Raw genomic sequence first — 27033 nt, 5'->3', positions numbered from 1 at the left:
AGTCAATGTCACTTAGATTTTGACTTGTGAAGTACGTATGTATATGTATGTGTGTAGGTATGTATACATATACATATACAAATGCATTAGTGTTGGAAAGCGGATTGAGTTTTTGTTAAACGTTGTGACAGGGACAGCGAGACCTTTATTTGCTTATAATGAGGGTATTGAAACTTCAGTTTAGTTTTAATTGATATTTTTTTGTGCTTTGTTTTTATAATTTATTATTATATCTCTCTTACTAGAGAAAAGTGCTGCTGATTTGGTTCATCATTTCTAAGTGTCATTTCCACAATGCTCGATTCTCGATCTTTCTAGAAGGTCTAAGATGTCATTTTGACATGCATAAATATTTAAGAGGGTTTTCCGTACTGTTTCATGTGAAATTGTGACGTTTGTGACTGTGTGCAAAAGTGTTAAAGGAACCCTCGCTTAACAATAAAATTAAGCACTAAACAAAAAAGCAAAACAAAAGCAAAAACGAAAAAAAATACTTGAAGAGCAACTCTCGATGCCATAAAAAATAAATCTTGCCATAAAAATGCTCAACATAATTTAACAAAATAGCAATATCGTCGCCTCGCCATCCTTCGCTCTCCCTCTCTCTCTCTCTCGCTTGACATTGGGAGAGACGTATGGAACGAGAACTCATAAAACTGTACAATAAACGCAAACTAAGTGGCTGAATCTCCCCGCTTTCCTCTCCGGCCGTCGTCTTTGTCGCCCCTCGCAGAGGCGGCTTAATAAATGCAAATGTGTCCAAGTATGAACAATTATAGAAAGGAAATTTGCATTAAAAATTTATGTACTCGCCTTTGCCCCACTTTGTTTCTATCTCTCTCAATCTCCATCTGTCTCTGTCTCCCTCTGCCTGTTTCCTACTCTCTCTCTCTCTCTCTCTCTCTCTTTTTCTATGTCCCTGTCTCGGAGATAACGCGTCGCAAGTGCGACATAAATATTTTGTTCTTTTTGGTTGGCCTGCATAATGGCGCTCTGTGGTCGTTTCGAACCCGAAGGATACATTCATTCGCACAGCTGTCCTTAGTAGCTCTTGTGGTTGTTGTCGTTGCTGTTGTTGCCCAACCCAGCCGTTGACAATGTGTCCATGTCCAGGCCTAACTAGCTAAAGGAAGTCATTAAGTTGTTTAGCTCTCAGTTGGAGTTTCTTTAATGCTTTTGTGTCTTTCATTCTCCATATTTTAAAAATTATTCAAAAAACGAAAACCACAAAAAAGAAAAGAAAATCGCAGCAAAAAACCTAATCTACAAGATCACGACTTTGAGATACCAAGTGTGAAAATATGTAAAAGAGCGTGAAAATAGCTTTCATATATGTATAATGTAGGTACATAAATCTTTAATAAATTTAATAGACAATAAATTTGTCTACTTTTTTAGTGGTTCAAAAATATTTGGGAGTTGTGAGACACTACTGAAATACAATGAATCTATGGTGTTGGCAATATTTAAACGCAGTTCACATGTGGGCAAACACTTTCACAACTCCTGAAGAAGCAGGAACATATTTTTAAAGAAAAACTCTAAAATTTTGATAACATTTACAGTCTAAAAACGAACTTTGTTCACAGCCTAATTTAATGAGAAATTACAAAACGAAAGGCATATCTACATATATCAAATGGACTAAAGTATCGGCAATAAGACATATACTAGAAAAGGTTAGTGAGTTAGTGAAAAATAATTTGTTTTATAAGCCAACTTTAACGTATTGGTTTTGATTACACCATTTATTACTCAATTTGTCTTCTATTTTGAGCCACTCCTTTGTTGCTATAACTTTGATTTGATCGATATTAATCGATTTCTGATGATTCTGTCCAGTTTATCTTCTAAAGGCTTAATTGGATAAAGGTCCGTTCTTTGAGTGAGATGTGTAATAAGGTGATTTTGGTGGAAAAAATGGAAAATGTGATTTTTTGAAATTTGGTTTTTTAACTAGTTCGGGGTTTTGTAGAGGAGCGAGGCCCTTCTCTTTATACATCGAAACCATAATCCGGTCCTGATTGCTCCTGCTGTTGCTGAAAGTTAAAGAAAGGTAAAACTTAACTGTTGCAGACTCTGGGAAAACTGTGGGGGAAAACTGAAAAACTGAGATAAAGTCAAATACTTGACAAGTCACAGGTAACAAGTATGAACTTACGAAGTTCCGTCGTGTTTGTGTATGTAGAGTATATGTGTGTGTGTGCATGTGTGGGTGTGTGTGTTGGTCTTTTGCAAAAGTGCTGCAAAGTTTTCAAATTATTTTTGGTTATATAATTGGAATTGATAACTTTTAGCCAACCTTCGGCACAACGCGATACAACCAACTCGTGACTTGGGCGGCAAAAAAAAAACCGCCTACCTCCCCCACAGACCTCAGCACGTATCCCTTTTATGCCATGTGCACTTGTATTTGTCAATAACAAGCAATTTAACAATTTGCTACATACACACACACACACATACACTCAGCCACATATATACAACAACAAAAAGCAACAAAAACTCTTGTAAAGTTATCATTCAAACTTGAAAATCAATAAAACTTTTGATAAGAAACGAAAAAAAAGAATTTAAGGTCTAAACTTTGTCAGTGAAAGAGACAGATACACCAAGTGTTTTGTTTAAGACAGAGGAAGAGAGAGGTTGCAAGAGTAAAAGAGACAAGTATGGCAACACACATGATATTATGTATTACTTTTATGGACATTGCTTTTCACTTTTGCTTAACAGAAAAAAAAAAAAAATTATTTTTTGTGTTTCACATTTGTTGTTAGTCATTCATTTTCCCCTTCCACTTGTCACCAACTCTCTCGCTCACTCCTTTGGTATTTGATTTTCTTGTGATGTTATTTTCGATGGTTTCGTTATTTTCTTTTTTGTTTTTTAACCCAGTTCAGAAGGCTAACGCTTTGGCTGAGGCTCCTCCAAACGTCTCCGTTGACGCCAAAAGAAAGTTAATTAAGAAAGTTTGATTTCTTATGGCTAAATAATGCTCGAAAGTTTCACTGACTGACAAATATCGAGCAATAATAATAATAATAATAATAATAAAAAAAAAAATAAGAAAAATGATAAAGTTCACGAAAAACCCCATGACCAGGCGCAGATCTAACCCCAAACCCAGCAGGCACACGAAATTGATAAGCAAGTTGCAGAGTTTAACTTGAAAGGAATTAGTGGGTGAGGGGAGATGGCCGCAGGGATGGAGGAACTGTGGGTGGCTGGGTGTCTGTGGCAATAAAATGTTTCCTTAACCAAGGCCTTTTGTCTGCCCTGGTTACAACAAAATCAACAATATATTTCTTGTTGTTTGTTTCTCTTCGTTCTTTCCATCTTTCTTTCTATTCCACCTTCTTTGCCGTACTTTCTCTTCGCCTGCCCCACCCACATACATACATACATACACATTTATACATATTTATATATTTTTATGCATTTATTTTACAATTACGATATTTATTAAGTGTGAAGGCAAGGCAAACGGAGGCGAAAGGCAAAGCCTTGGGCTTTATGAGCTGTTAAGTGCTGCAAAGTGGTAAGAGAAAACGAAAAAGAAGTATGATGACCAAAAGGATGAAGCAAAATGGGCCATAAAGAAATGACTTATTGCTTGTTAACTGATCTAAAATAATCCAAAGTCCAAAGTGGCAAAATATTGATATCATTTTAAAAGTCTTAAATCAAATGGACCAACAAAATTGCGATTACTTATTACTTATGAACTTAGTATGTGCAGGATGCAATTTTTTCTTTAAGCGTTTATATGCAATTGTGCATGAAGACAAAGTTTCAATGTGAAAGCCATTTTTTTTTATCAAGTTTTAGGTTACTTAACTTTCTATTTAATTCTTTCACTCAATATCTATTATATTAGAATAAAAACATTTGTCAAATATCATAGCAAATGCAATGATTTTTGTCTAGTAAATTGTAAAGAGAGAGTATTGAAAACAAAAAATCAGCTTTGTTGGCAATGTCAGAAAGGAATGAAACGGTGGCAACTCTAGGTTTTTTTTTTTTTTGTATGTGTGACGGCGATGGGCTCAAGTGAATGTGTTTGCTATGACGTTGATAAGCCGCAAAAGTGTCATAAAAAATATGCAAGGCGACGACACAATAAGGGCCAACCCGCTACGGCTCCTTCTCTTTGTACAAAACTTCTATTTGCCGCCCTCGCTCACCATTCATCTGGGCCAAGCCGCTTCTGTCGCTTTCTCCAAGCCATGTTAGAGCTTTGTTTTGGCCATTCGCTTATATTGCTAGGTTCCTTTCGCTCTCTTTCTCGCACATGCACTGAATGGCTTGCCACCGTTTCGCAAGAAGGGGAGGGGGCTTGAAAGTTGTGAGAATTTATAAAATTCACATTGACGCCGCAAATGTCATTTATCAACGTGTCACTACCAGAGCAAGGGAAATGCAGAGAGAGTGAGTTGGAGAAAAAGAGAAAGGTAAAGAGAAAAGCGAAGCATTGCAATTCGCATGCAACGAGAGTTGATTTAATTCTACTTCAGTTTTTAGATTTATACTTTCATATTGAAATATTTAAAGTTATTGAACAAATTGTTTAATTACCCATCCTGTAGCAAATACCAAAGAAGTTAAAATTTAAGACTAAGTAATTACAAATTTAGTTTTGATTGGAGAAACTAAGTGATCATACCTCGGCAATGACATGAAATGAAAATTCGTTTTCTTTAGCCCAACTGCTACTTCTACTCCTGTTGCTGTCCCTTTGCCCTAAAATTCGGTTCAACTTGCGTTTTTCTCTCCACCCCAGAAAGCTACATGTGCAACTTTTTTGCACTTGGCACTAAATTTTCAGCTGCTTTTGTGTTATGACAATTATAATTGTGCTATTGCATATATGTATACACATACAAACACATAAATGTATGTGTGTGGGTGTGTGTGTGTGTATTTTCTTGGCAGGAAGTATTTAAGTGGGGAAATTGTAACAAATGTTTGTGTGGTCCTTCGATGTGTGTAGAAGGTGCATGTGTGTGTGGCAATAGCCTTGTTGCACAAAGTAACTGAAAACTAAAATAGTAAAATTAAATTATACGCAAGTTTGTGTGTGTGTGTGTGTTTCTGAGTGTGTATGTATTCGTGTATATGTGGTGGGGGTGGACGAGGAAGGATGGTTTGTCTTAAATAGTCATAGACTGTTAGACAACAAACAGTTAGCTGGCATTCGCCTTCTTCATCTTTTACTTCTTCACGCTGCTGCTACTGCTGGGTAAAGTTTTTTGGCCCGCACAACAATAAGCTGGCAAAACATAACGGGGTGAGGAAAGTGGTGGGCTAGGGCAGTGGGGCTGTAGAGTGGGTGGATGAGGCGTTGCCAGCATGCGTGGTGGGCGTGTTTGAAAAGTTGCAGGCGAAATGAAATATGTTCTGTGGCACGGCGAGAAATCTCAGTCAGAGCAGTAAGCAGTGAGCAGAGAAAGCGAAAGAGAGCGAGAGAGAGAACACAGAGAATGGAGAGACAAAAAAGCCTTGGCAGGAAGTTTTTGGCTACGGAAATTTATAAGATTTATGTTTAATTGTTGTTTTTGGCTTTTGCGGCAGCTGCCGCGTGTCATTTGCCATTGCCACACACAAACACACAAGTGTATATGCATGTGTGTATGTTTTTGTTTTGCAAACAAATTAATTAATGAAATTAAATGGCAAAAGACGTCAAATGACAAGCGTAGAAAAATATGAGCAAAATACAAAAAACAAAAAAGTATTGCCTACATTTGTGCGCCAGTTAGCATAGAGAATCCACAGAGTTGTATGACACATAACAGATAGAATATACATGTAATAGACACAGCTCGATTACGAATCAAATGCCAATTGAATTATTTGCATTCCGTCTTGTGACAAAGCTCGAAATTATGTTAACTATTTGAAATGAATGAGAGCGTAAACAAACCGCAGATATCCAAAAACTCAACCATCCACTTGTTAAGACCAAAAGCCATAGATCTGCCATAAATTAACAATTTGCAAATTGTTTGGAAATTTCCAAATGCTACTTCTAACAATAATAATAATCATCATCGTCATTATCGTCATTGAGGCTGCTGATGACAATTTAATATTATCTGCGGCTTGCAATTATAAATGCATTTGTCAAATATATATTCAAACGAAAAATGAATTATTGTTGAATTGTGTCCGTTTTTGGCCATTTCTCCGGTTGACCATTGTCTCGGAATGTCGTACCCTTTTGTTGGTTGAGCAATTAATACCAATAATGCAATAAATATTTGATAAAATCTATTTCTTAGTCAGTCGTAAACGAAAAATTGCAATTTATTATTTCAATTCAATGCACTGAAAGTAAAAAGATTTACTACTTTTGGTAATATTCACAGAGTTATTTTAAGAATGCAATTGTTGCCCTTAAATGATATGAAATGGAAAGCTTCTTAATCAGTTTAGAAATAAATTCTCAATTCTGTGCCGAATGTTTCGGAAAAGTGGATAATTTTTTTTTTATTCATATTTTGTGGGCTGAGAAAGGGCTAAAGTAGGCCAGCAGTCGCTCTCTATTAGCATATGAATTAGTTCACTTTAGATTCAAAAGGTAAAAGTGCCAAAGAAACAATATATGTACAAATTTTGTTGCGTGCACGTGAATGTGGCACGTTTTGTGTGATATACATTTCGTGTGTGTGTGTGTGTGTGTGTGTGTGTAATGTATGTGTATGTATGGTAATAGAGCTGGCCAACAAATCTATGCCACAAAAGCCATGACCGCACTTTTAATCAAAGTGAAAACTATGAAAATTTATAAAATAATTCTTTGGAAAGGCAACTAGAGACAGAGAGAACAGATGAAGGAGGTAAGTAAAACCCATTGCTTTGGCCTAAACATGCAAAAACCAAATTTGTGTAAGGAGCTGCCAAGTAACCAACAACAGAATCAGTTGCATTCGCTCAACGTTCGTCTCAAAGCAACAACAATTACAACAGTAGCAACAACAACAACAACAACAAACGTTATGTCCATGTGGTTGTGTGTGTGTAAAGTGTATGTTGTTTGTGTATTTTGGTTTTGGATTCTGGTTTTTGGGCATCGGGGTTTTGCTGGCTGCTTTTGCTTTCTGTCTAGGTATTTGCATGATATATACAGTTATAATAAACCACAAGAGCTGCTTCTAGAGCTATGAAAGCATTGGGTAGCAGGGGGCAGAAAAACTAACAGGACTGTACGCAGCAGGACCAAAAACAGGAGCCACATACATTGGCAAACAAATGCCAATGTGCAACGGTGCGTATGAAAGCAAATGGCAAACATGTAACCACAAAAGGCAAAAACGACTTTCAATTCTTGGGCCAAAGGTTCAACTAAAATTATGCAACACGTTAAATGCTCACAAGAAGAAAAACTAAAAATTATTTACCAAATAGAAATGATGCTTAATTCGTTTGCAATCTCCATTGATTTTATATATACACATTCTCTACTTTTAGCCCATCAATAATTTGTAAAGTTTCGAAGACAAAACAAAGCTAAATATCAATTTTTGTGCGAGAATTGAACGATCAACGTAGGCTTCAAGAACCTGCTTTACATCATAAACCAAAAATAGATATTCAGTTTCGGAACATCGGCATTAACTGTCAACTCAGATAATTCAGTAAAGTTATTTATAAAGGATTTCTGATAAGAAGCAACAAAAAAGTTTCAATAAAAAGCGACATGACGTCTCATAAAGATGCAGATGCAGATGGCAATGGCAAAGATCAAGGTCAGCCTACAAAAAAAATTTTCCATATGCCCTTATTATCGGACACAGAAGATGAGGCAACACCATCAAAGACGGAAGAAAATGCTTTATCTGATGTTGTCGTAAAGACTGCAAAGGATGAACAGAAAAGAACTACTGCCCATGCATATAGTCGTAGGCCCGATTCAAGTCGTAATAAGGCTTTACATAAGCTCTTCACTGAATTCAATCCACCGCCACCGAAAAGTCGAGGCGAAATGCTGAAAAAACAAAAAGAAAAACTGATTGTAAGAAAGAAGAAAGACAATAATTCTAAAATTGTTGATAAAAACATCAATATGAATAAGGAAAACGCTGCTCCCTCGGCGCCTCCAGCGACTGCACAATCTATGCCAATAGTTAATTTGCCCTTAAGTAATTCGCAAGAGGTATGTATGTTTATGGATAACACATATCCATATAAGATCATTCTATGTAGTGTATTGAGAAAACATATTAAGACAATTTAATACAGAACTGCAAAATTAAAGTTGCTTTATCTAAATTTCTTCATAAGGTTTATTATCAAATATTAATTTTCATCAAAGCTATTTAGGTAAAAGCAATTCTTTGACCGATTTAACAAACCATTCTCTAATATTAGAACCAAATATTTACCTTGTCGGTTAATTATTACTGCATCGATTAGTTGCATTCCGATATCTCTAAGACATGACATTTTCTGGCAAGAAAAGCTACAAAAAATACGGATTCTCATAATTTTCACTCTTATTACATGAAAAAGACACCTACGTCCATACAGAATACTTTACTACTGCTGCAATGTCGGGGATTTCAATTGGCAAATAATGGTTAATGGTTTGAAATAGTCGAAATTATCCATAGACTCTATATATACAGTTAAATAATTCTATCTATAGAAATTGAATCATCAACTATAAATGAATTAAAATGTCTTAAAAATCTCTATTCGGCAGATTCCTCGGAAGGAAGAGAATACCTCAGTTTTGAGTGAGAACAAACCGACTGTGTCAGCACTCGATACATTTTCAAGTTCTACAATCGATAAGCAAAAGGTAGGCTAGGCAAAAAAAAAAAGTTATGTTAAGTCAAAATACATCTGTCAAAACCTCCATACCCCTTTCATTCAGTCGAATGTAGGCTTTGATTTTACAAGCCACGAAACGAAAAGCGAAGAAAGAAATCAAGAAACTGATAGGGAAGAGAGAAATAAGATATTAAACGAAATGGATTCAATTCTTTTTGACTTTATTCAAGAACATAACAATTATATGGATGCCCATCAAGAAACGGAGCGTAATAGGGTAACATAGTTATTTATATAAATTTTATTTACTTTTTATTTCAAGTTGTGTTAACTTTAATAGCGTCTTAATCTGTCCTCTCTGGATAATCTTGAGATACAACATACTCGAAGTGCTGAAGCTACGCTCCTTGATTTTTTAGCAGAACAGGAAATAGGATATGGTTTAAGACCTGCACAAAATGCCCAGTCTGGGTCTGTGACGAACGTTACCCAACTGGCCAGTGGTTCAGTGAATGAGCAAAACATGGAAAGCTACAAAAATACCTTGGTAAGTGACTTTTGTAAATTAATTTTACATAATATTTTCGGAACATGCGTATGTATTATCTGCATTGCAGGATAATTTTATTGAAAAACCTGAAAATGAATTGAATAATAATGGGACAGATTTTCCGTGTGGCTTACCAAACAATATCCCTGATATTCAAATTACCGATCCTGATGTACAACAGTTGTCCATTCAGGGCTCCAAATCGATGGTAACAGAAGTCGATATTCCAACGGTTTCATGTTTAGTAACGAACGAGGAAAAAACACAAGATGGAATAGTGTCATGCGACAACGTGAAGATGATAAAAAAAGAAAAAGTGGAAATCCTTAACGTAAAGATCTTACCGCCAATTTCTATAATTGATAAAAGCGAGTCAAAACCAAGCCATGAAAGTGCTGTAGATTCCAGTGGATCAAAAGAAATTAGTAATTCAATTTATATAGACAAGTTGAAACCAAGCCATCAAAGCGATAAATGTGCTGTAGATTCCAAAAGGTCAAAGAAAATAAGAAATGCAAACGCAATAGTCGAGTCAATACCCAGCCGTGCAAGTGATAAGGGTCCAGTATCGAAAAGCAACATATTTTCAGATAATTCGGCTGTAGACTACAGTGGATCAATTGATATAGACAAGTCGAAACCAAGCCATCAAAGCGCTAAATGTGCTGTAGATTCCAAAAGGTCAAAGAAAATAAGAAATGCAAACGCAATAGTTGAGTCAATACCCAGCCGTGCAAGTGATAAAGGTCCAGTATCGAAAAGCAACATATTTTCAGATAATTCGACTGTAGACTACAGTGGATCAAAAGAAATTAGTAAAACAGTTGATATGGACGAGTCAATACTCAGCCATAAAAGTGATAAAGGTGCAGTATGGAAAAATGAAATATTTTTAGATAATTCGGCTGTAGACTTCAGTGGATCAAATAAAATATGTAATACAATAGATATATGCGAGTCAAAACCCAGCCGTGAAAGTGCTGTAGACAAGTCGAATCCAAGCCATGAAAGCTATGAATGTAAAGTATCAAAAAGTGAAATTTCTTCAGATAATTCGGCTTTAAACTCGAGTAGTTTAAAATCTATAAGTGAAAGCAAATTACCTTATGTTCCTGCAAATGAAGAAATCGTGAAAACAAATTATAGACCATTTAAATCAATTTTCGACATAGATAACGAAGATGAAGTTGTAAATGAAGTGGTATATCCAACAGTTGTATGCACACCATCAGCAATGCTATCGCAGCAATTGCAGCAAGAACCAACACAATTGCATACAGATAAGGACGTGAAGCAAAGATTCAATGATAAAAAGTTCAATTGTCCTGAAGCTAACTCTCCTCTGGACACAGATGTAAGCAAATTATTTCTTACCTTGTTTAATCTAATCGTTAACCTTTTTCCGAGTTTAGCAGGCATACGACATTATGGCAAACGTATCTTCAGATTTGCTGCAGACTCCTCCAGTGCTGACCCCGTTATTAGAAAAATCAGTGGCTTCGCCATTTACATCACACGAAGTAGTTAACTCACCAACGTCGCCACCACTAATAGCAAAAGCACTGCCATTAACAGTAACAACACCGGCTCAACCACTACCAATAGAACCACCAACTGTATCAAACGCACCACCATCACCACTTCCTTTTGCTGAAAGACAACCAACGGTAACACCTGCTCAGCAACTACCCATATCAACGGCAGCAACACAGCTTTCATTAGAACAACCATTACGAGAAGCACCGCTACTAGGTCTGTCACTACCACAAATATTACATACGGTAACGCCACTTCCTTTGCCACAACCCCAAACAAAAGTACTTCCGAAAGCGGCAGCAGCACAGCTTCCACTTGAATTACCACCGCCCCCTCCACTGCCAACAGAAGCCCCATTACTAACGGCTGCATCACCGCCCCCACCACAGCCATCTGATATATCACCACTGAATGAAGGACAAGCGACTACACAACTACTAACAGAAGCGCTACAGCCTCCTCCACTACCATCTGAAATATCAATACAAAAGGCAGCACCACCGCCTCCACCACTGCCCATTGAAGAACCAATGCCACAAACAAAAATGTCACCGCCTTCACCAATACCAACTTTGGCATCACTACAATCAACGATTCCACAGCCTCCACCACTGCCAATTGAAGCTCCCCCAAAAACACCATCCCCACCACCTCCACCTCCACCACTCCCTACTGTAGCACCACCAAAAACACCACCACCACCACCACCTCCACCACCACTACAAACAAAAGTACCACAGCCTCCACCAATACCTACATCAGCCTCACCAGTATCATGCATACCACGACCACATCCTAATTCATTACAACCACTATCAACACCTTCATCGGAACTACCAATACGAACAAAAACACCACAACGAACAGAAGCACTACAACCGGATGTACCCAATACACCAATACCCACAAAATTATTTCGAGCATCACTGCCAAAAAAACGACAATCACAGTCACCAATCAAAAAAACCGCTACTAGCTACAACACCACAAAAAAACAAACCACCAATAACAACAAACACACTTACAAAAAAAAGAACAGATCCCGTCATCAAAAAAAACATCAAAAACAACTCCCGAACTATCAAAAAGAAAAAACACCCTCACAAGCAAAACGCACATCATTAACACCAGATGAACTTCTTCCGTGTTCAAAAGAAGAAACATCACTGACATCATATACACTACCAGAAAAAGAGAAACTATCACTAAAAAAACACAGATCCCCGATCCCGTTATCAAAAAAAGAAATACCAAAAATACCTCCCACACTACCAAAAACTGAAAAACCAACACTATCAAATCATAAATTACTAACACGAGATGAACTTTGCCCGTTTTCGAAGGAAGAAACATCAATAGGAACATCTACACAATCAAAAACAAAAACATCAAGAACCCGATTCGCATTACCAAGAAATAAAACACCGTCAGAACCAAAGAAGGAAGAGTCCTCTCTATTAAAACACAGATCAGTAACTCCATCCGAACTTTTTCCATCATCAAAAGAAAAAAATTCAATAAACGCATCCACACTACCAACAAATAATATGTCACTTCCACCAAACAGACCACTAACAATAGAAGAACTTTTCCCATCGTCAAAAGAAGAAGCGTTAAACAATACATTTACACAACCAAAAAAAAGAAACTTTAACAACATTTACACTATTAAAAAAGGCAAAATCACTACACAGACACAGATCACCTTCATCAGAAGAACCTATCTCCATATCAAAAAACGAAACATCGACAACATCTACACAACAAAGAAAAGAAAATTCAACAAAAAAACACAGAAGCGTAACGTCAGATGAATATTACCCGCTATCAAAGGAAGAAACATCGACAAAAACGTCTGCACTACAAAAAAAGGAGACATCACGACGAAGCCACAGATCACCTTCATCAGAAGAACCTATCCACATATCAAAAAACGAAACATCGACAACATCTACACAACAAAAAAAGAGAAAATTCAACAAAAAAACACAGAAGCGTAACGTCAGATGAATATTACCCGCTATCAAAGGAAGAAACATCGACAAAACCATCACAACCCAGAAAACCACTTAAATCATATAAACCTTATTCGCCACCAAAAAAAGAAAAATCTTCAACACTACGAAAAACAAAAACACCATCACAACTAAAAAAAAGAAACACTACCACTACCAAATCATAGATCATTAAAAGCAGATGAGCCATGTACACTACCAAGACACGAAACATCAAGAACAAAATCCACTTTACTAAAAAAAGAAGCACAAACACAACACATTTCACAAAAAAGCATATGGAGCTTTCCCGCTACCAAAAAAAGAAACACAAAAAAAACACAGATCACTATCACCAGAGAAAACTTTCCCCGTACCAAAAAAAGAAATAACAACATCCAGACTATCAAAAAAAGAAAAACCAGCACAACCTAAACACAGATCATTAACACCAGATGAACAAACACAACACAGATCACTAAAAACATATGGACCTTTCCCACTACCAAAAAGAGAAACACTAGAAAAACACAGAGCACTTACCCCAGATGAACATTGCCCGTTAATAAAAGAAGAAACACCAACGACGTCCACATCACAAAAAAGAGAAAACCCAACAAGAACAAAAACGCCATCAGGAGCAAAAAGGCCACTACCATTAATAGAAGCTTCACTGCCCGATGCATCTTCATCGTTACCAATAAAAGAACTTCCACTAGCAAAAAGGTCACGATTGAAGGCAGATACAAAAACAGAAGTACCGCTGCCTCCGACTAAACCACAACTACCAAAAGAGGCAACACCACCACCTCTGCCACCATCTGCGCAATCGCCACTGCTTATACCTTTTTACTTCTTACCACCCCCGCCGCCACCGCCTTCACCACCGCCCGCATTGTTACAAATGGCACCTCCACCACCACCACTGCGCAAAACCAATGTGAAGCGAAAAGGTGCTTCAATAAGTGAGATTCCACTGCCAAAGAGGTCATATCGGAAACCTATGGAAGATCACAAAGCTGTGAGTTTTGCGTAGTGATAATTGAACTAGATTCCTAAACTAAACGTCATCATTCTACATTTTAGCTCCATGATGTTGTTAACGAAAAGCTGTCTGGTGGGGACTGTGATTATCAAATGGACCCAAGTGATGCTGACTATGAGCGTTCCATTGAAGCGACTGTAAGTGCCTCAGACTCTAATATCTTAAATCATTCCCTAATTTATTTTTTCGACAGCGACCATTAAAATTGAGTGAGATCAGCTCAAATTTTCATCAAACGAAGTGTGTCCCACAGGATCGTGGTCATAATGACGAAGAGACAAAAACTGTGTGTAATCCCTCACCAAAAATTTTCTCTGATCAATTAATTATGCTGAATTTTGTTTCAGAATACCAAGCAAGACTTGGCTACAAATCAAGAGTCAATTGACAATCAAAAATCAAATCAATCAACTTCTGTTCCCCATTCCGTACAAATGCAAGAAATTGTAAGTTCAAAATTATATTACCCATTGACTGAATACTTTTTAAACACGACCCTCTTTTAGACCAATGCCGAAGAGAAAGCTGAGAATGAAATGTTTCAAAGAATCTTTGAACAACGCAAATATATGACATTGAAGGAAATTACCAAAGAGATAAATCTAAGCAAATCCCGTGTTCGTAAGGCACTTAAGCGTATAGGAAAATTAAAACCATCAAAATGGTGCATCACTTCTGATTATATAAAAGCCTTCCATGCTGACGCCAATGGTTCTCAGGAACCAGTGAGTAATCAAATCTAATTGAACAATAAGTTTTGTAAATTAATTTTAAATTATTTTGTAGAATTTTACTGATACCTATCGTCAAATTATTCGCTCATTTATCGGTTGTAAATTTCAACGTTTGTCTGAGATGTGCGAAAAGACGAATCTGCCGGAGAAAGAGATACTGAAAGCACTACGGATTATTGGTGAGAAATGTTCATCAAAATGGCGTCTATTAAGCTATGAGAAGCCACGAGTGCATGTCCATCGTGGAAACTGTTAGAATAATGTTTAAATTAATGTCATGTATGAATTTTTATTTATTTTATTTTTTTTAATTTTTTTTTATATCTGTACATATATATGGATATCAAAGCAGCATAGCAGATGTCTAAAACTTTTTTAAATTTATACAGCTAAAAATAGCACCACTTGCTGAGGGTAATGTATTCAAAGGACTTAATTTAAGGTTCAAGGACTATGTAAAAAAAAATTATATTAAAGGAACTTCTTAAAATACTCGCTTGTCAAATATTCACTTAAAATTAAATAAAAAAAAGTACAAAATTAAATAATAAGTTATGATTACATATTAAAAATAACCAACCGCTGCACTTGGAATTGAGTCAACCATTTTCCTATCCTATTTTCGATCAGGACTCCTGGATTACTTTCCAAAAGCGTCTCATTTTTGGTTGGTTTTGCAACAGCAACTGCTTTTTTAATGTCAGACCAAAGATTTTCAATGGGATTGGGTCTGGTGACTGTGCCGGTCACTGCATTACATTTAGATAATTCGCTAAGAACCACTGCCTGGCTTTCTTACTGGTGTGCTATCCTATTGAAAGAAGGAAAGTATCGGCATATTATCCTCAGCGTATGGTGCTCGACTTGAGCCAATAAATGGCTCATAATTAGAAAAAACTGTCCCATACCATGCCACTATCTTCAGACTTCAGGGTGCATTTGGAGTTGAATTCCAAGTTCTGTGGACGCCAGACATAAGCTCTGGGACATTTTCCACCACACATGACAACTTTACTTTCATCAGTCCATAGAACGTTTCTCCACTTTTAACCAGACCAATTCTCATGATCTTTGACAAACTTAAGGCGATTGGTAAGGTAGTTGCGAACTATTGGCTTTTTCTCTGTTCAACATGCATTATTGCTCACTCGGATTGAGCGACCGACTTCTTGCTGCTTCAGTTTTAACTATCGTTTTTGGGATAGTAGTCAGAAATGATTCAGCTAGTACTTCAAAAAGGGTATTTTTTAAATACTAATTCCCGCCCCCCCTTCTCAAGTTATACATGTATGTACCTTGTTCAGTGGCAGCAATTGAAAGTTCAAGTGAGAACTGTGTCGATTGATTGATTGATAAACTAAACGAATGACAGAAAAGAAGCAAATTTTGTTGTTGTTTTTTTTTTTTTTTTTGCCAAACAACTCGAGTCAATAAATTGGCATCTAATGCCGTGTTGTCGTTTCTCTCCCGCCCGTATGCCGTCAAATGCCAACACATTGCCAACACATTTGCCAACATCAATGTTGATGAAATCGGTTGGCATAGTGAGGCTAGAGGAGAGGACACTGCAATGCCACGTGTCTATCGATGTGTCGCAGTATGTGATTTGAAAATATTTGCCAAAGAACCAGAGACCCAAAAACTGTAAATAATAATAAACGATTTATAGGCACACAGACGATGGAAGAGACAACATGACGACAATGTCTCGATGATGGGGAACAATGAGAACACTAAAGTGACACACTCACACACATACACGTACACATACAGAAACACACGCACGCACGCAGAGTTTAAAAGACATCTCTTCCGACTCTGACATTGCTTCTCTCTTCATGGACGTAAACGAAGTTTACTTGAAGCCAAACTAATCAATTTGGGGGTACATTTGATTTCTTTTGACCCAAACTCAAGTTTCCATTGAAGCTATTATGGAAAATATTCAAAAGAATTTTTAAAATTTATGTTTTAAGTTTTGTATTAACTCCTTTGAGTGTCAAAAAAAGATTTGGTTTTTAAAACTTTTTTGTGCAATAGGAAAAAATTTAGATAGATAATTACTAACCCAACTACTCAACTACTAGTCTCTTTATTTCATTTACTACTAGGTCTAGTATTAATATTTACTTGACTTAATAATTAAATTAAAGTAATGATATAATAATTTAGCAAACTTAAAAAAACTGAAGCGCAAAAAAAAAACGAGCAGAGATCGAGTAATAAGAAAGGAAAAAAACACAATTTAATCAGTTTTTATTACTTTCTCTCTTAGCTTATCCCACTAGAGAGATTGATTTTAGCTAACTACGGCCATGTCCTCGTTCTTATGGCAATCCTGACAGCTTCATGCGTCGTTGTGTGGCAACAGCACAGCAAAAGCCGCACATAGTTGATGCTGCTTTAAGTAATCCGATTTAAAATGCACCAAATACATAATACACCCGCACAATCGCATTCGCATACGATCACGTCGCCTGCCAGAGCCCTTCCACATCTTCTGTTTCCTATCGTTCCCGCCCCACTACCTCTTACACATATTTACCACCATTCGTTTATCCCCTTTTGCGTTTCACATTTGTTCTCAGTGGCGTTGGCGGCGTCGGTGGCGTTGTTAGTGTTGAATAACGTCAAACTACATATCGTACTTATATATGCATATGTATATACAGTATATATATGTATACATTCATATATAGGAATCCTGAACTGTTTCCCTGGAATTGGCAGGGGGCGGGCATTCGGATTGGGCTGGTTTCCTTCCCCATCTCCTGGCCCCTAGCCTTCTCTCTTCACATTCTAAAGAAAGCAATGTGGGTTTTGTATTTTGCGCATTACTTGCTTATTTTTTACGGTCCCTTGCATGGGTATGTGTGTGTGTGACTGTGACTAATATTACTCTGTTGTCAGCAAAGTTGTCGCCCTCAAATTCAATCTGCATTTTATTTTATTTTATTTTATCCAACGCCCAACTTTAAATACATATACAAAATATATAAATATACACACATACGTACATAGTTGTCAGTATGTAACTTCATAAGTAGATAATGTAAGGGAAAACTCTTTTCGAACTACATAGAAACAAAAATATTGTGCGTATAACGCTAAACCATTCAATGGCTAAAACCTTCAATTGAATTTCTTAAACAGCCACACAGAAAGGCAACAATTATAGAACAGAGATTAATTATATTGATAGCTATTCATTATTTGATGATTTCAACAATAAACGTGTCTTAATATAGAAAAAAAATTGGTAGGATGAATCAAGTTTTTGTCTAAATTTAAGTATTGAATTGTTAATTTCAGAATTGTGCAGTAAATCAAGAGGTAGTTTTTTGAATTAGATATCCAATCGAGCATAATGCATGTCGGTATGAGAAAAGTGTTGCCTACATTTGTGCGTTGACCTCATTTTATCTGCTGGTTGTTCATTAGTTCCACCGCACTGCAATTTTATTATGGAATCCAATGAAAAATGGCTCCAAGTGTTGACAGTGCCATATATGTATGTGGATGAAAATTAAGGGGTTGGGATGGGTTGTGAGTGAGTATATTTTATCTGCATATTAACGATTATTTCGACAATGCATATGAATAAATAAATAAACAAAAATACGCCATCAACAAATAAATGCATATATAAATAAACTGTGGGTGGACCGTATAATATTCGTACGCGTTTTCTGTCTACTCTCCTCGCCTTTGCCTCTTCATGCTATGTGGGATATGGCTTAATATATGTTGTATGTATGTGTGCGTGAGTGTGTGTGTGCACCGCCTGGCAATAATAACAATAACAATGTAAAATCGCTTAGATTTCAACCGCAAAATTTAACCGCAGCACACACACATGCACAAACGGAACCCTCATTTATGTATGTACATATGTACATATATATACATGCATATGTCTGAGCAGGATAGCTATAGGTAGTCACGCTTACAAGAGAAAGGCGGAACAGAAAAGCAAAAAATAACAGTGGCTCCAACGGAGGTGAAGGAGAGAGAATGAATGAAAAAAAAAAAAACAAGAGAAAAAGAGATATGCGAAATGCCTTTGGGCACGTACAATCCATTCGTTCAGCAAATACCAATAATAGACGGCAACAGATAGAGAGCAGAGAAAGAAAGAATGAGCGAGATGTAAGATCGTAGAAGCAAGTCACAAACGGAGGCATTTGAAAATACCAACAACCACACACACACACACAAAAGTCAATGAATGCCATTGCAAGTAAAGCAAATTTGCTAAAGACAATAGAAGGACTTTCAAGTCACTACAGGCGCAATGCTACACACATGGCATAAGAAAACAATATGGCAAAACAATTTAGATAAGTTCAAACAACTGCCTTATAACCAACCAACCTACCCACCCACTCACCTCTCATACTCTCTTCGCCAGTCATCCCATACCCATTCATTCATTCATCCATGCCTCACCTCGCCACCACTTAAGTAAACGCCTTGGAATGAAAATGTTTTCGTTGGCAAAAGAATTTCCTCAAGACAACAGTAAGTCAAGCATAGGAAGGATATAACCTCCATCCATATATCCTGCTCCCCTCTTCCACCAACCTTTACCACACCCCTCTCGTTCCATAATAGTTTTGCCCTTTGACTTTCATCTGCCTTCTCATATATACATACGTATATATATGTTGTTTTTCGCCAAACGTTTGTCGCGATCGTTAATCACCGACGTGTGAGCTTGAGTTGGGTAAGTTTCTTGTCTTCGCCTTTTGTAAACATATATATTTTTGTTCATACAAAACACACACACTTGTACATACCTATATATAATGTTCATACATACATATATTCGCCATGACATTGCACTTTGTTTGATGTCCTGGAATTTTCATTTGCGTCAGCAAAATGTTTGTTTGTATGAATAAATGACTAAGTGAGTTAATGCAGTCAGGCAGAAGGCAGTAAAGCAATTTGACTAACTTGAAGTATTGCTAAATGGAATGGACAAATGAATAAGAAGATAGTCTTCCACTTCAATTGCCAAATATCAAAGGAGTATTACGGAATCTAAAAACTGATCATGTCCACAAGTCTCACTATAAAATGAGAGAATTTTGCCCCCCAAAAGTTGGGAATAGACTGGAAAAGTATTAATTGTTTTATATATTTTTTGATAAATCTCGTGTTTATTTAACTACTTGTAAGATTTATTTGCACTGTGGTAACTCAAAATATAGAGACCCAAAGTCAAGATTATGTCTCTTCCATTTGTGCGATCCCTTTCGCTGTTTGAATATAATCAAAAGTAATCAGAACGTGCTTTTCTCGTAAAGCTTGTCAAGTGGTTTTTATTATGTTTTTTGTTTTTATCCACCTTTGTTGTCAGCTTAAGCCATTGTAGTTGTAGTAGTATCGCATCCATAGCACAGGCTTGAGTTACCACCGCCTCAGTGAACCCATTAAAACGTCATAATCACTATTATCATAAAGATGATGAGAAAGAGGCCCAGGCGAGTGGGGGCGGTTGGTTGGTGGGGGGTGGAAGTATGTAAAATTGTACATTGGTCAGCCATTTTGGCTTCTCTACCTTTTTTTTCTATCTTGCAGACTGCTCTGCTCGCTCATTATTATGATTATTATTATTATTTCGCTTAGCTTTGGTCACAAAAGGCGACTAAAGCCTGACCTTTGCTTAATTATGGTAATTAGCACACAATAAAAGAGAAAAAAATAAGAAGAAACGAATATAAAAAACGAGACGAGCCAACACCAAGAAGGGGGAATAGAGAAATGAAAGCTAAAACCAGTGAGAAAAGACCAAAAGATATGGCGATGAGAAGAAATAAAACATGCAAAATTTTTGCTGCCGAGGCAACACACACACACACACACCCATCCACCCAAACAGAGAGAGAAAAGAGAATGCTGGGGCAGCAGCTGCAACTGTGCAACACAATGACCAGCGGTGGGATCGGCTACCACAAATGATGACGTTGACAACGACAGCCGGAGGAGGAGCAGCCGCAAGACGAGGACAACGACATGATATAAATATTAAAACATAGAGGGCAAAAGCAAAAACGAGAAGAAAGAAACGCCAAAAACAAAAAAATGAAAAGCCGAAAGTGAATTGCTTCCGCATTTTCGTTCGCTTTAAACGTTGCTCAAGTGTTTTCCACCCATCCACCCGCTATGTCTTTTCTTTTTTGTTTTGTTCTGGCCAACGAATGCAATAATATTATGCAATATTTGTTTCACTTTGTCCTGCCAGTTGTTGGCGTTATTCCATTTTTTCCCCAATGATTTTGCCTTTTTTTCGCTTTGGTCTTTGGTAGCTTTTCGCGGCGTTTAATTTGCGCATTTCATTTAATTTGCCATGAATTTGCGGGACCGAACACTTTGCCATGGTCAGGATCGAAACGCTGTTGCATACTTTTATGGACTTGGCTGCTGCTGACCATGATTAATCATGATGAAGATCGCATTGCACAAATTGTATGTTTGTCTTGGTTTAAAGAAAAGAATTCTCATTTCGAGATTTAGTTCATTTTGTTAATTGTTTTGGCCAAAAAGTTCAGTCAACTGTCTATAACTTGACTGCTGGCCATCAATTTAGTGTATCCAACACCTACTTTGGCCCTGTTTAGCCTCATTAAACTGCTTGGCCAATGAACCAACCCTCATTCACTCACCCACTCATCCACAAAACATACACGAAAAAAAAAAAAAAAAAACACAACAACAAAAAAGGACGAAACAAGGACCAGCCCAGTCAGTATGTGTAATTTATTGCTTTGCTCAAATTGAAACTAAGCGCCATTAAAAAACAATAAACTAAACATGTAATAAATTCCGGGCAAGACCAAAACAAACACAAACAAGCATACATTCAGACATACATACATATGTACATATTTATATATATACATATATATATATATATATATGTATGTATGTACCATGTATATTGAATCTATATAGTTAACACAAAACGCTGTATAAAATAAATTGACCAAATCTGTTGGATAAAAGGATTTGAAAGCAATTAATTGCCCAGCACATAGAGCATATCAACAGACACACACACACACACACACACACATACACACCAAATAGACAAATAAGCGTACATAGCCAGTACACCAACAATAAAAACTGTAGCAAATGTATTAGTCAATTTATAGAAACACAAAACAAAAAATGAACATGAATTCAACACAATCAAACAAAAAAAAAAAATCATTTTTTCATGTCCTTTAGACAAAAAACCTTTTAAGAGTCTTCATGTAAATACCCTACAATGTATTCATTCAAATCATTTTTCTTTCAGTTTCGAGTATTTTATACAATTTTTCACTACTTTAGCTAATATTTTTCTATGTTTCTACTAAGAAGTGAGATATTTTTCAATAAAGAAATCTTTTCGTTCGCTAGTTTCTGATCGGGCAGATTGTCAAACCAAGTTTCATTCCAGAAGACGGCCAGACAAACATGGCCATATCGACTCGTTTTCTCAGACTGTTCGGAAATTTATATAGTTAGTGTGGTCGGAAACGTCTTCTTAACCACGTTACAAAAGATCTGTCTAACTTTGTAATACCCTCTATATAAGAATAAAAATGAATTACTGTTGAGAACGCTTGGACCGATTTGGCTAATTTTGGTCTTGAATTATTTGTAAAAGTCCAGGAAAGCAGTAAGAGGTAACTCATATAGACACATAGTCAGTGAAATGAATTAAATTTTAATGTGTCTACGGGTTTCCCATTTATTTACTTTTAACATTAATAGTGGCGAGTGAGTGGAAGTTCACAAAACTAACGTTGCTTATCCATCTAGTCTGATGATGCATAATCACATGATGCATGGACGTTGTGAAGTTGTCAACTATAATTCACCGTCAATACGAATTATAGAGTATCACAATACCCGATGGGCCACTAAGCAAGTAGCATTAAGCACTTTGTCGTATCTTTTTATTTGCAATCTATAAAATACACCCTACAGTAGTTCATTTGGCAGTGCATTTATGAAAAGGACAACGGGTACAACTATATTACCAAGTTCCTTTATGGTTTGTCAAGCTATGAAGTATAATCATACATATATGTACATTATTCTGTTATACTTGTGTTTGGTTCTTAGATAATTCTATAAAACTGGACCAATATTGACTAAATTTTTGGTTGGTGTTCAGGATTATTTGAAAATAGTTAACATTTTGGTCTACTTGATTGCAGACTTTACGACTGCACAGACTTTATAAAATACAATCCGAATACGGTTTATACAAAGGTATACCAAGTTTTAACTCGATACCACAGGAATGTTACTTTATAGTAAAACAATTGTGAGCAATGGCATTTCACTTCAGGAACTTGGAATCGAATCCTACTGGTCTTTAGACTAGTATAACATTTAAACTCACTTATTTTATTTAGACGTCTGCCATTCTAATTTACTTGGTAATTGCTAAAAGAAAATTTATCAAGGGCAGATCAACGTCTGTCGGGTTTGATATATTACAAAAAAGTTCTCTCCGCGACCGCGAGGTATCGAAAAAAGCCTTTACAATAAAATATTAAAAATAGTAATGGGAAAGCTTTTAAAGTCAATCAAAGTTTACCAGTTAAAAGCAGCATTGGTTTCATTTAATTATTTCAGTGACCTATTGATCGATATTTATTTATAGGTAAAATATCTTTATATTTTTCTTCGACTATAAGCTCTTGCCAACCAAACAGATTCAACTTGCATTAGTTATTCACACTCGTTCAATTATGCCAATGAATTCAATTGACCAGCTGCAATTATATTCTATGTATGTATATACATATATACTCCATGACACAGACAGCCATTTAATCAGTCAGTTAGTCAATGAATGCAGCAGTCATTTGTGTATCAACACTTAACCAGATGATCGATATGAAGCTAAAACTGATGACTGAATGTTATACAACACAAAATTTACATTAACAAATTATAGATTGAAATATTAGATAAGCTAATATTTTGTGCATTCCAATGATTAATTACTAATTCAAAATTGCTAAATAAACAGTTTGATTTAAGCCATTTGTGCCATGGAGTATCGATTCTCATATACAAGTATACCAAGTGTCTACATGATATTCGAAATCAACTTTGAATTGAATTAAATTGTGCAATGTCTTAGTTTGTGTTTTGTTTCAAATTTATATTAACACATACACACACAAATGCGATTTATGATTATTGTTTCTGTTCAGACCAAAAATGCTTGGATAGCGTTATATACATAAACCCGACGCATATACATACATACGCATGTATGTACATATGTAGTAGACAGACAATATTTTCTATTTAGTTTTATCGATTGTATTTTTGTGCTAATCGAAATGAATTATGAGCAATTAGAGCGAGAAAAAGTGATGAAGGGAGCTGCGAATCAGCGAGGGATGGAATACGATTCGCTTCAGGCGACCATCAATCTTTATCGCGGGCATAAAATAGAAAAACGCACAACGCAAACAGCAAACTGCAACGGAAATAGAAGTGCGGCATAAGTGCACTTCCGGTATCGGTGGCGGTTCTTGTTGCTGCATAAATTTTGCATATGCATCTACATATGTACATATGTATGTATGTATTTATGTCTGTTGCTATAGCTATCTTTGTCCCGTATCACTGTGTGACTAACACTAACGAGATTTGCACATTGTTGCTGCAAAATGGAAAATTGAGAGTGGCAAATGGAGCGAACACATACAGTTTTTCAACCCCCCGCCGCCAAGTATTCTTGTATCTGTGCTAAATCCAAAATCCCCACAAAATGCAAAGCATTTGCCATTTTTCACTTTACGTATTTCGTATCTTTTGCACATTTGCTGCAATGCCCATATGGCGCAACAGTTGCTTCAAGTCTATATGCACCTAAATATATGTATTAGAACATTATATTAAGATCTCATTTAATTTTTTTGTCAATATCGTAATTTGGGCATGTCAGTTTTCCTTCAACATCTAAATCTATCAATTGCAAATGGCTAAAACATAAACAAATAGGAGAGAAGAGAGTTAATTTTGGTCAGAAGTAGCTTTGCGTAATTTTTATCATGTTTAAATTATGTAGCAGGAAAACCAGAAATGCAAATCTTAATCTAATCATAATTATGTCGTTTTCTCTACATTATCTCTCCTCAAAAGTCTTTGCCCTTTTTTTAAAGATTGCCTTCTTACAAAGGGTCTTTAGGATATTGAAAGATTTCCGTTTACCCGGCAAATTTCTCGGCACCTTCAACTAATAGACTGGCTGACAGACTCAACTGACTAGACTGACTGGATGACTGGCATGGCCAAGTGCCTAGTTAGCTTGGCTGCTGCGATTAATTTCCGGTTGGATATGCGCCCAGAGCGAAGGGGGCAGATAAAGAGAGAGAGAGAGAGAGAGAGAGAGAGAGAAAGAGACAGTGAGGGAGAAAGAGACAGTGAGGGAGAACCTACATGTCGATAAAACTGCACCCGTTTGGCTCATCAATATCTGGTTACGACTGATTGCAGCACCATTCAGCAAGCGAACTTTCCGTCAAACCACACGCTATCATCCATCCCCACAATCAACCCACGTTGCCACCATACCACCATGCCACCATTTCACATTGCACGTTGACTCACCGAATGATTTTGTGCAAAAATGTCACAAGCAAAATGGCATTCAAACTGTGTTTGCCATTTCCACAAATTTCCCCCATTCCATTTCATTCCTTTATTCTCTCGCAAAAAGGGTATATCCATTTTTAGTCAAAAGAGTCCAACGCATAGAAGGAAGCAACTCCGACCATATAAAATATATATATTCTTGATCACCACGACGAAACGACTTCGTCTGGATCGACGCGAAATCCTCCTATACCGTAAGATCTACAGAGTTGAAATGTAGGCTTTTATGTAAATACTGAACAGTTTGTATATCTCGGATTCAGACGGATCGGACCACTATATTAGTTAGCTTTCATACAAACGGCAAAGTCACGAACAGTAACTTCGTTACTTTCTCAGCTATTGTCGTGAAATTGAATATTGATGAGTTTATTACACCCATAAAGATCGGGTGACTATATCATATGGCTTCCATAGGTACGAAAAGTGGAAAACAGTGATTTTGATTCCTAATGATGAAGAGTAACAATAAACTTGCAAGGGTATACAAACTTTGACACCATCGAAATTAGCCCCCGCCATCTGGTTTTTTTTTTTGGCCCCCGTGTAGCGATTGGGAATTTGGGTCAATGGTGTTTGGTAGCGAATTGTTTTTTACTTGTTTTATTTCTTGTTTTTCCACACAAACAATATTGCACAAATAAATATATTGAAAATATTGTATCTATACCTATAAATAAATATAAATCAATAGAGAAATAAGAGCTACATGGACAAGTGAGAAATTGAATATGCAATGAGGAAAAGTTTACTCTCTATAAGTGACTTTATATCTATATACCCTAATCGAAACCAGATTTTCACCTGAACTTTAACCCTTTATGTATATGAGATTTCGTATTCTTGGTGAAAGTAAATATATTTATGAATGAATTTTTGTTAACGCTTTCTTACTTATTTTTATATAAATTAAGCAAATAGTAAATATATGAAAATATATGTCTAGAAGAAATTGTAAGAATCTTGTCATGTTTCGATTTTAGAATATACATATTGGAGAGGAAGCTACTCTCTATTCGATAGGGTACACTAAGTCCATATTTATGAATACGTAACCATGTAAATAGATTTATTCACATTTTTGTAATTCTATCTATTTTATTTGACTACCATTGATAGCTAGCTATTCATTCATTCTGAATAAGCCATGCGAATATGTTCCATTAGGGCAAAATACAAAATTGTGTGTAATCATAATCGGGTTTTCGTATTTGCTTTGTCTGGCCAGAGGCAGGGAAAAAAAAAAGCAAATTTTAACAATACGCTAATTAGGCTAGGCTACTCCGGCAGAAAATGTTTTGAAAATGGGATTTACCGCAAAAGCTTTTGCAAATTAATCATTACATTTATTCAGTTATCTTTGATGTTTGCCAAATACCATTTGAAATGCTAGATTAAAGCCAACGATTGTTAGTGCCGATATTTGAATACTCTTTCGAGTACATATATCTACAAAACTTTGCCTACTAATTCATTGCATGCAATTTTATGGAAATTTATTAAGAATCATTTATTTATTTGAGAATTTTAAACTGATCTTTTGCAAACTCAACATTCACTTTAACATTTATTAAGTAATAATTTAATGAAGCAGAACAATAGTTATCTTGAGTAATGAAAACTATATGTAGCAAAAGATCTTTTAAAAGAATATGCCTAAATTTGTATATTTGTTAAAGTAATTTTTATTGTAAAGCAACTATTTTATATTTTGAC

The 27033-nt window shown here is 36.2% G+C and overlaps 2 protein-coding genes across 2 annotated transcripts; both read left to right on the top strand.

Moving 5' to 3' along the window:
- Positions 1 to 10559: 10559 nt before the first annotated feature.
- On the top strand, positions 10560 to 11660 carry LOC137573422 (uncharacterized). The gene is made up of 3 exons (XM_068285358.1): positions 10560 to 10679; positions 10738 to 11408; positions 11486 to 11660. The coding sequence occupies exons 1-3, from the start codon at positions 10560 to 10562 to the stop codon at positions 11658 to 11660; spliced, it is 966 nt and encodes a 321-aa protein (XP_068141459.1).
- A 1856-nt stretch (positions 11661 to 13516) lies between these two features.
- LOC137573421 (uncharacterized) lies at positions 13517 to 15612 on the top strand. The gene is made up of 7 exons (XM_068285357.1): positions 13517 to 13876; positions 13942 to 14037; positions 14094 to 14186; positions 14248 to 14346; positions 14407 to 14625; positions 14687 to 14813; positions 15560 to 15612. Exons 1-7 carry the CDS (start codon positions 13760 to 13762, stop codon positions 15610 to 15612), a joined length of 804 nt encoding a protein of 267 aa, XP_068141458.1. The 5' UTR covers positions 13517 to 13759.
- Positions 15613 to 27033: the final 11421 nt, after the last annotated feature.

Source organism: Drosophila tropicalis, unplaced genomic scaffold, assembly GCF_018151085.1.
Source record: "Drosophila tropicalis isolate 14030-0801.00 unplaced genomic scaffold, ASM1815108v1 contig_4, whole genome shotgun sequence".
NCBI lineage: Eukaryota > Metazoa > Arthropoda > Insecta > Diptera > Drosophilidae > Drosophila > Drosophila tropicalis.
The sequence above is the reverse complement of the archived record's forward strand: the minus strand, read 5'-3'. Positions and strand labels throughout refer to the sequence as shown.

Coding starts and splice junctions, on each gene's coding strand:
- LOC137573422 (XM_068285358.1), top strand. CDS start 10,560: ATGCTATCGCAGCAATTGCAGCAAGAACCAACACAATTGCATACAGAT. Junction 10,680..10,737: donor ACTCTCCTCTGGACACAGAT/GTAAGCAAATTA, acceptor TTCCGAGTTTAG/CAGGCATACGACATTATGGC. Junction 11,409..11,485: donor CCAATGCCACAAACAAAAAT/GTCACCGCCTTC, acceptor TGCCAATTGAAG/CTCCCCCAAAAACACCATCC.
- LOC137573421 (XM_068285357.1), top strand. CDS start 13,760: ATGGCACCTCCACCACCACCACTGCGCAAAACCAATGTGAAGCGAAAA. Junction 14,626..14,686: donor CCAATGGTTCTCAGGAACCA/GTGAGTAATCAA, acceptor ATTATTTTGTAG/AATTTTACTGATACCTATCG. Junction 14,814..15,559: donor GAAAGCACTACGGATTATTG/GTGAGAAATGTT, acceptor CACTATCTTCAG/ACTTCAGGGTGCATTTGGAG.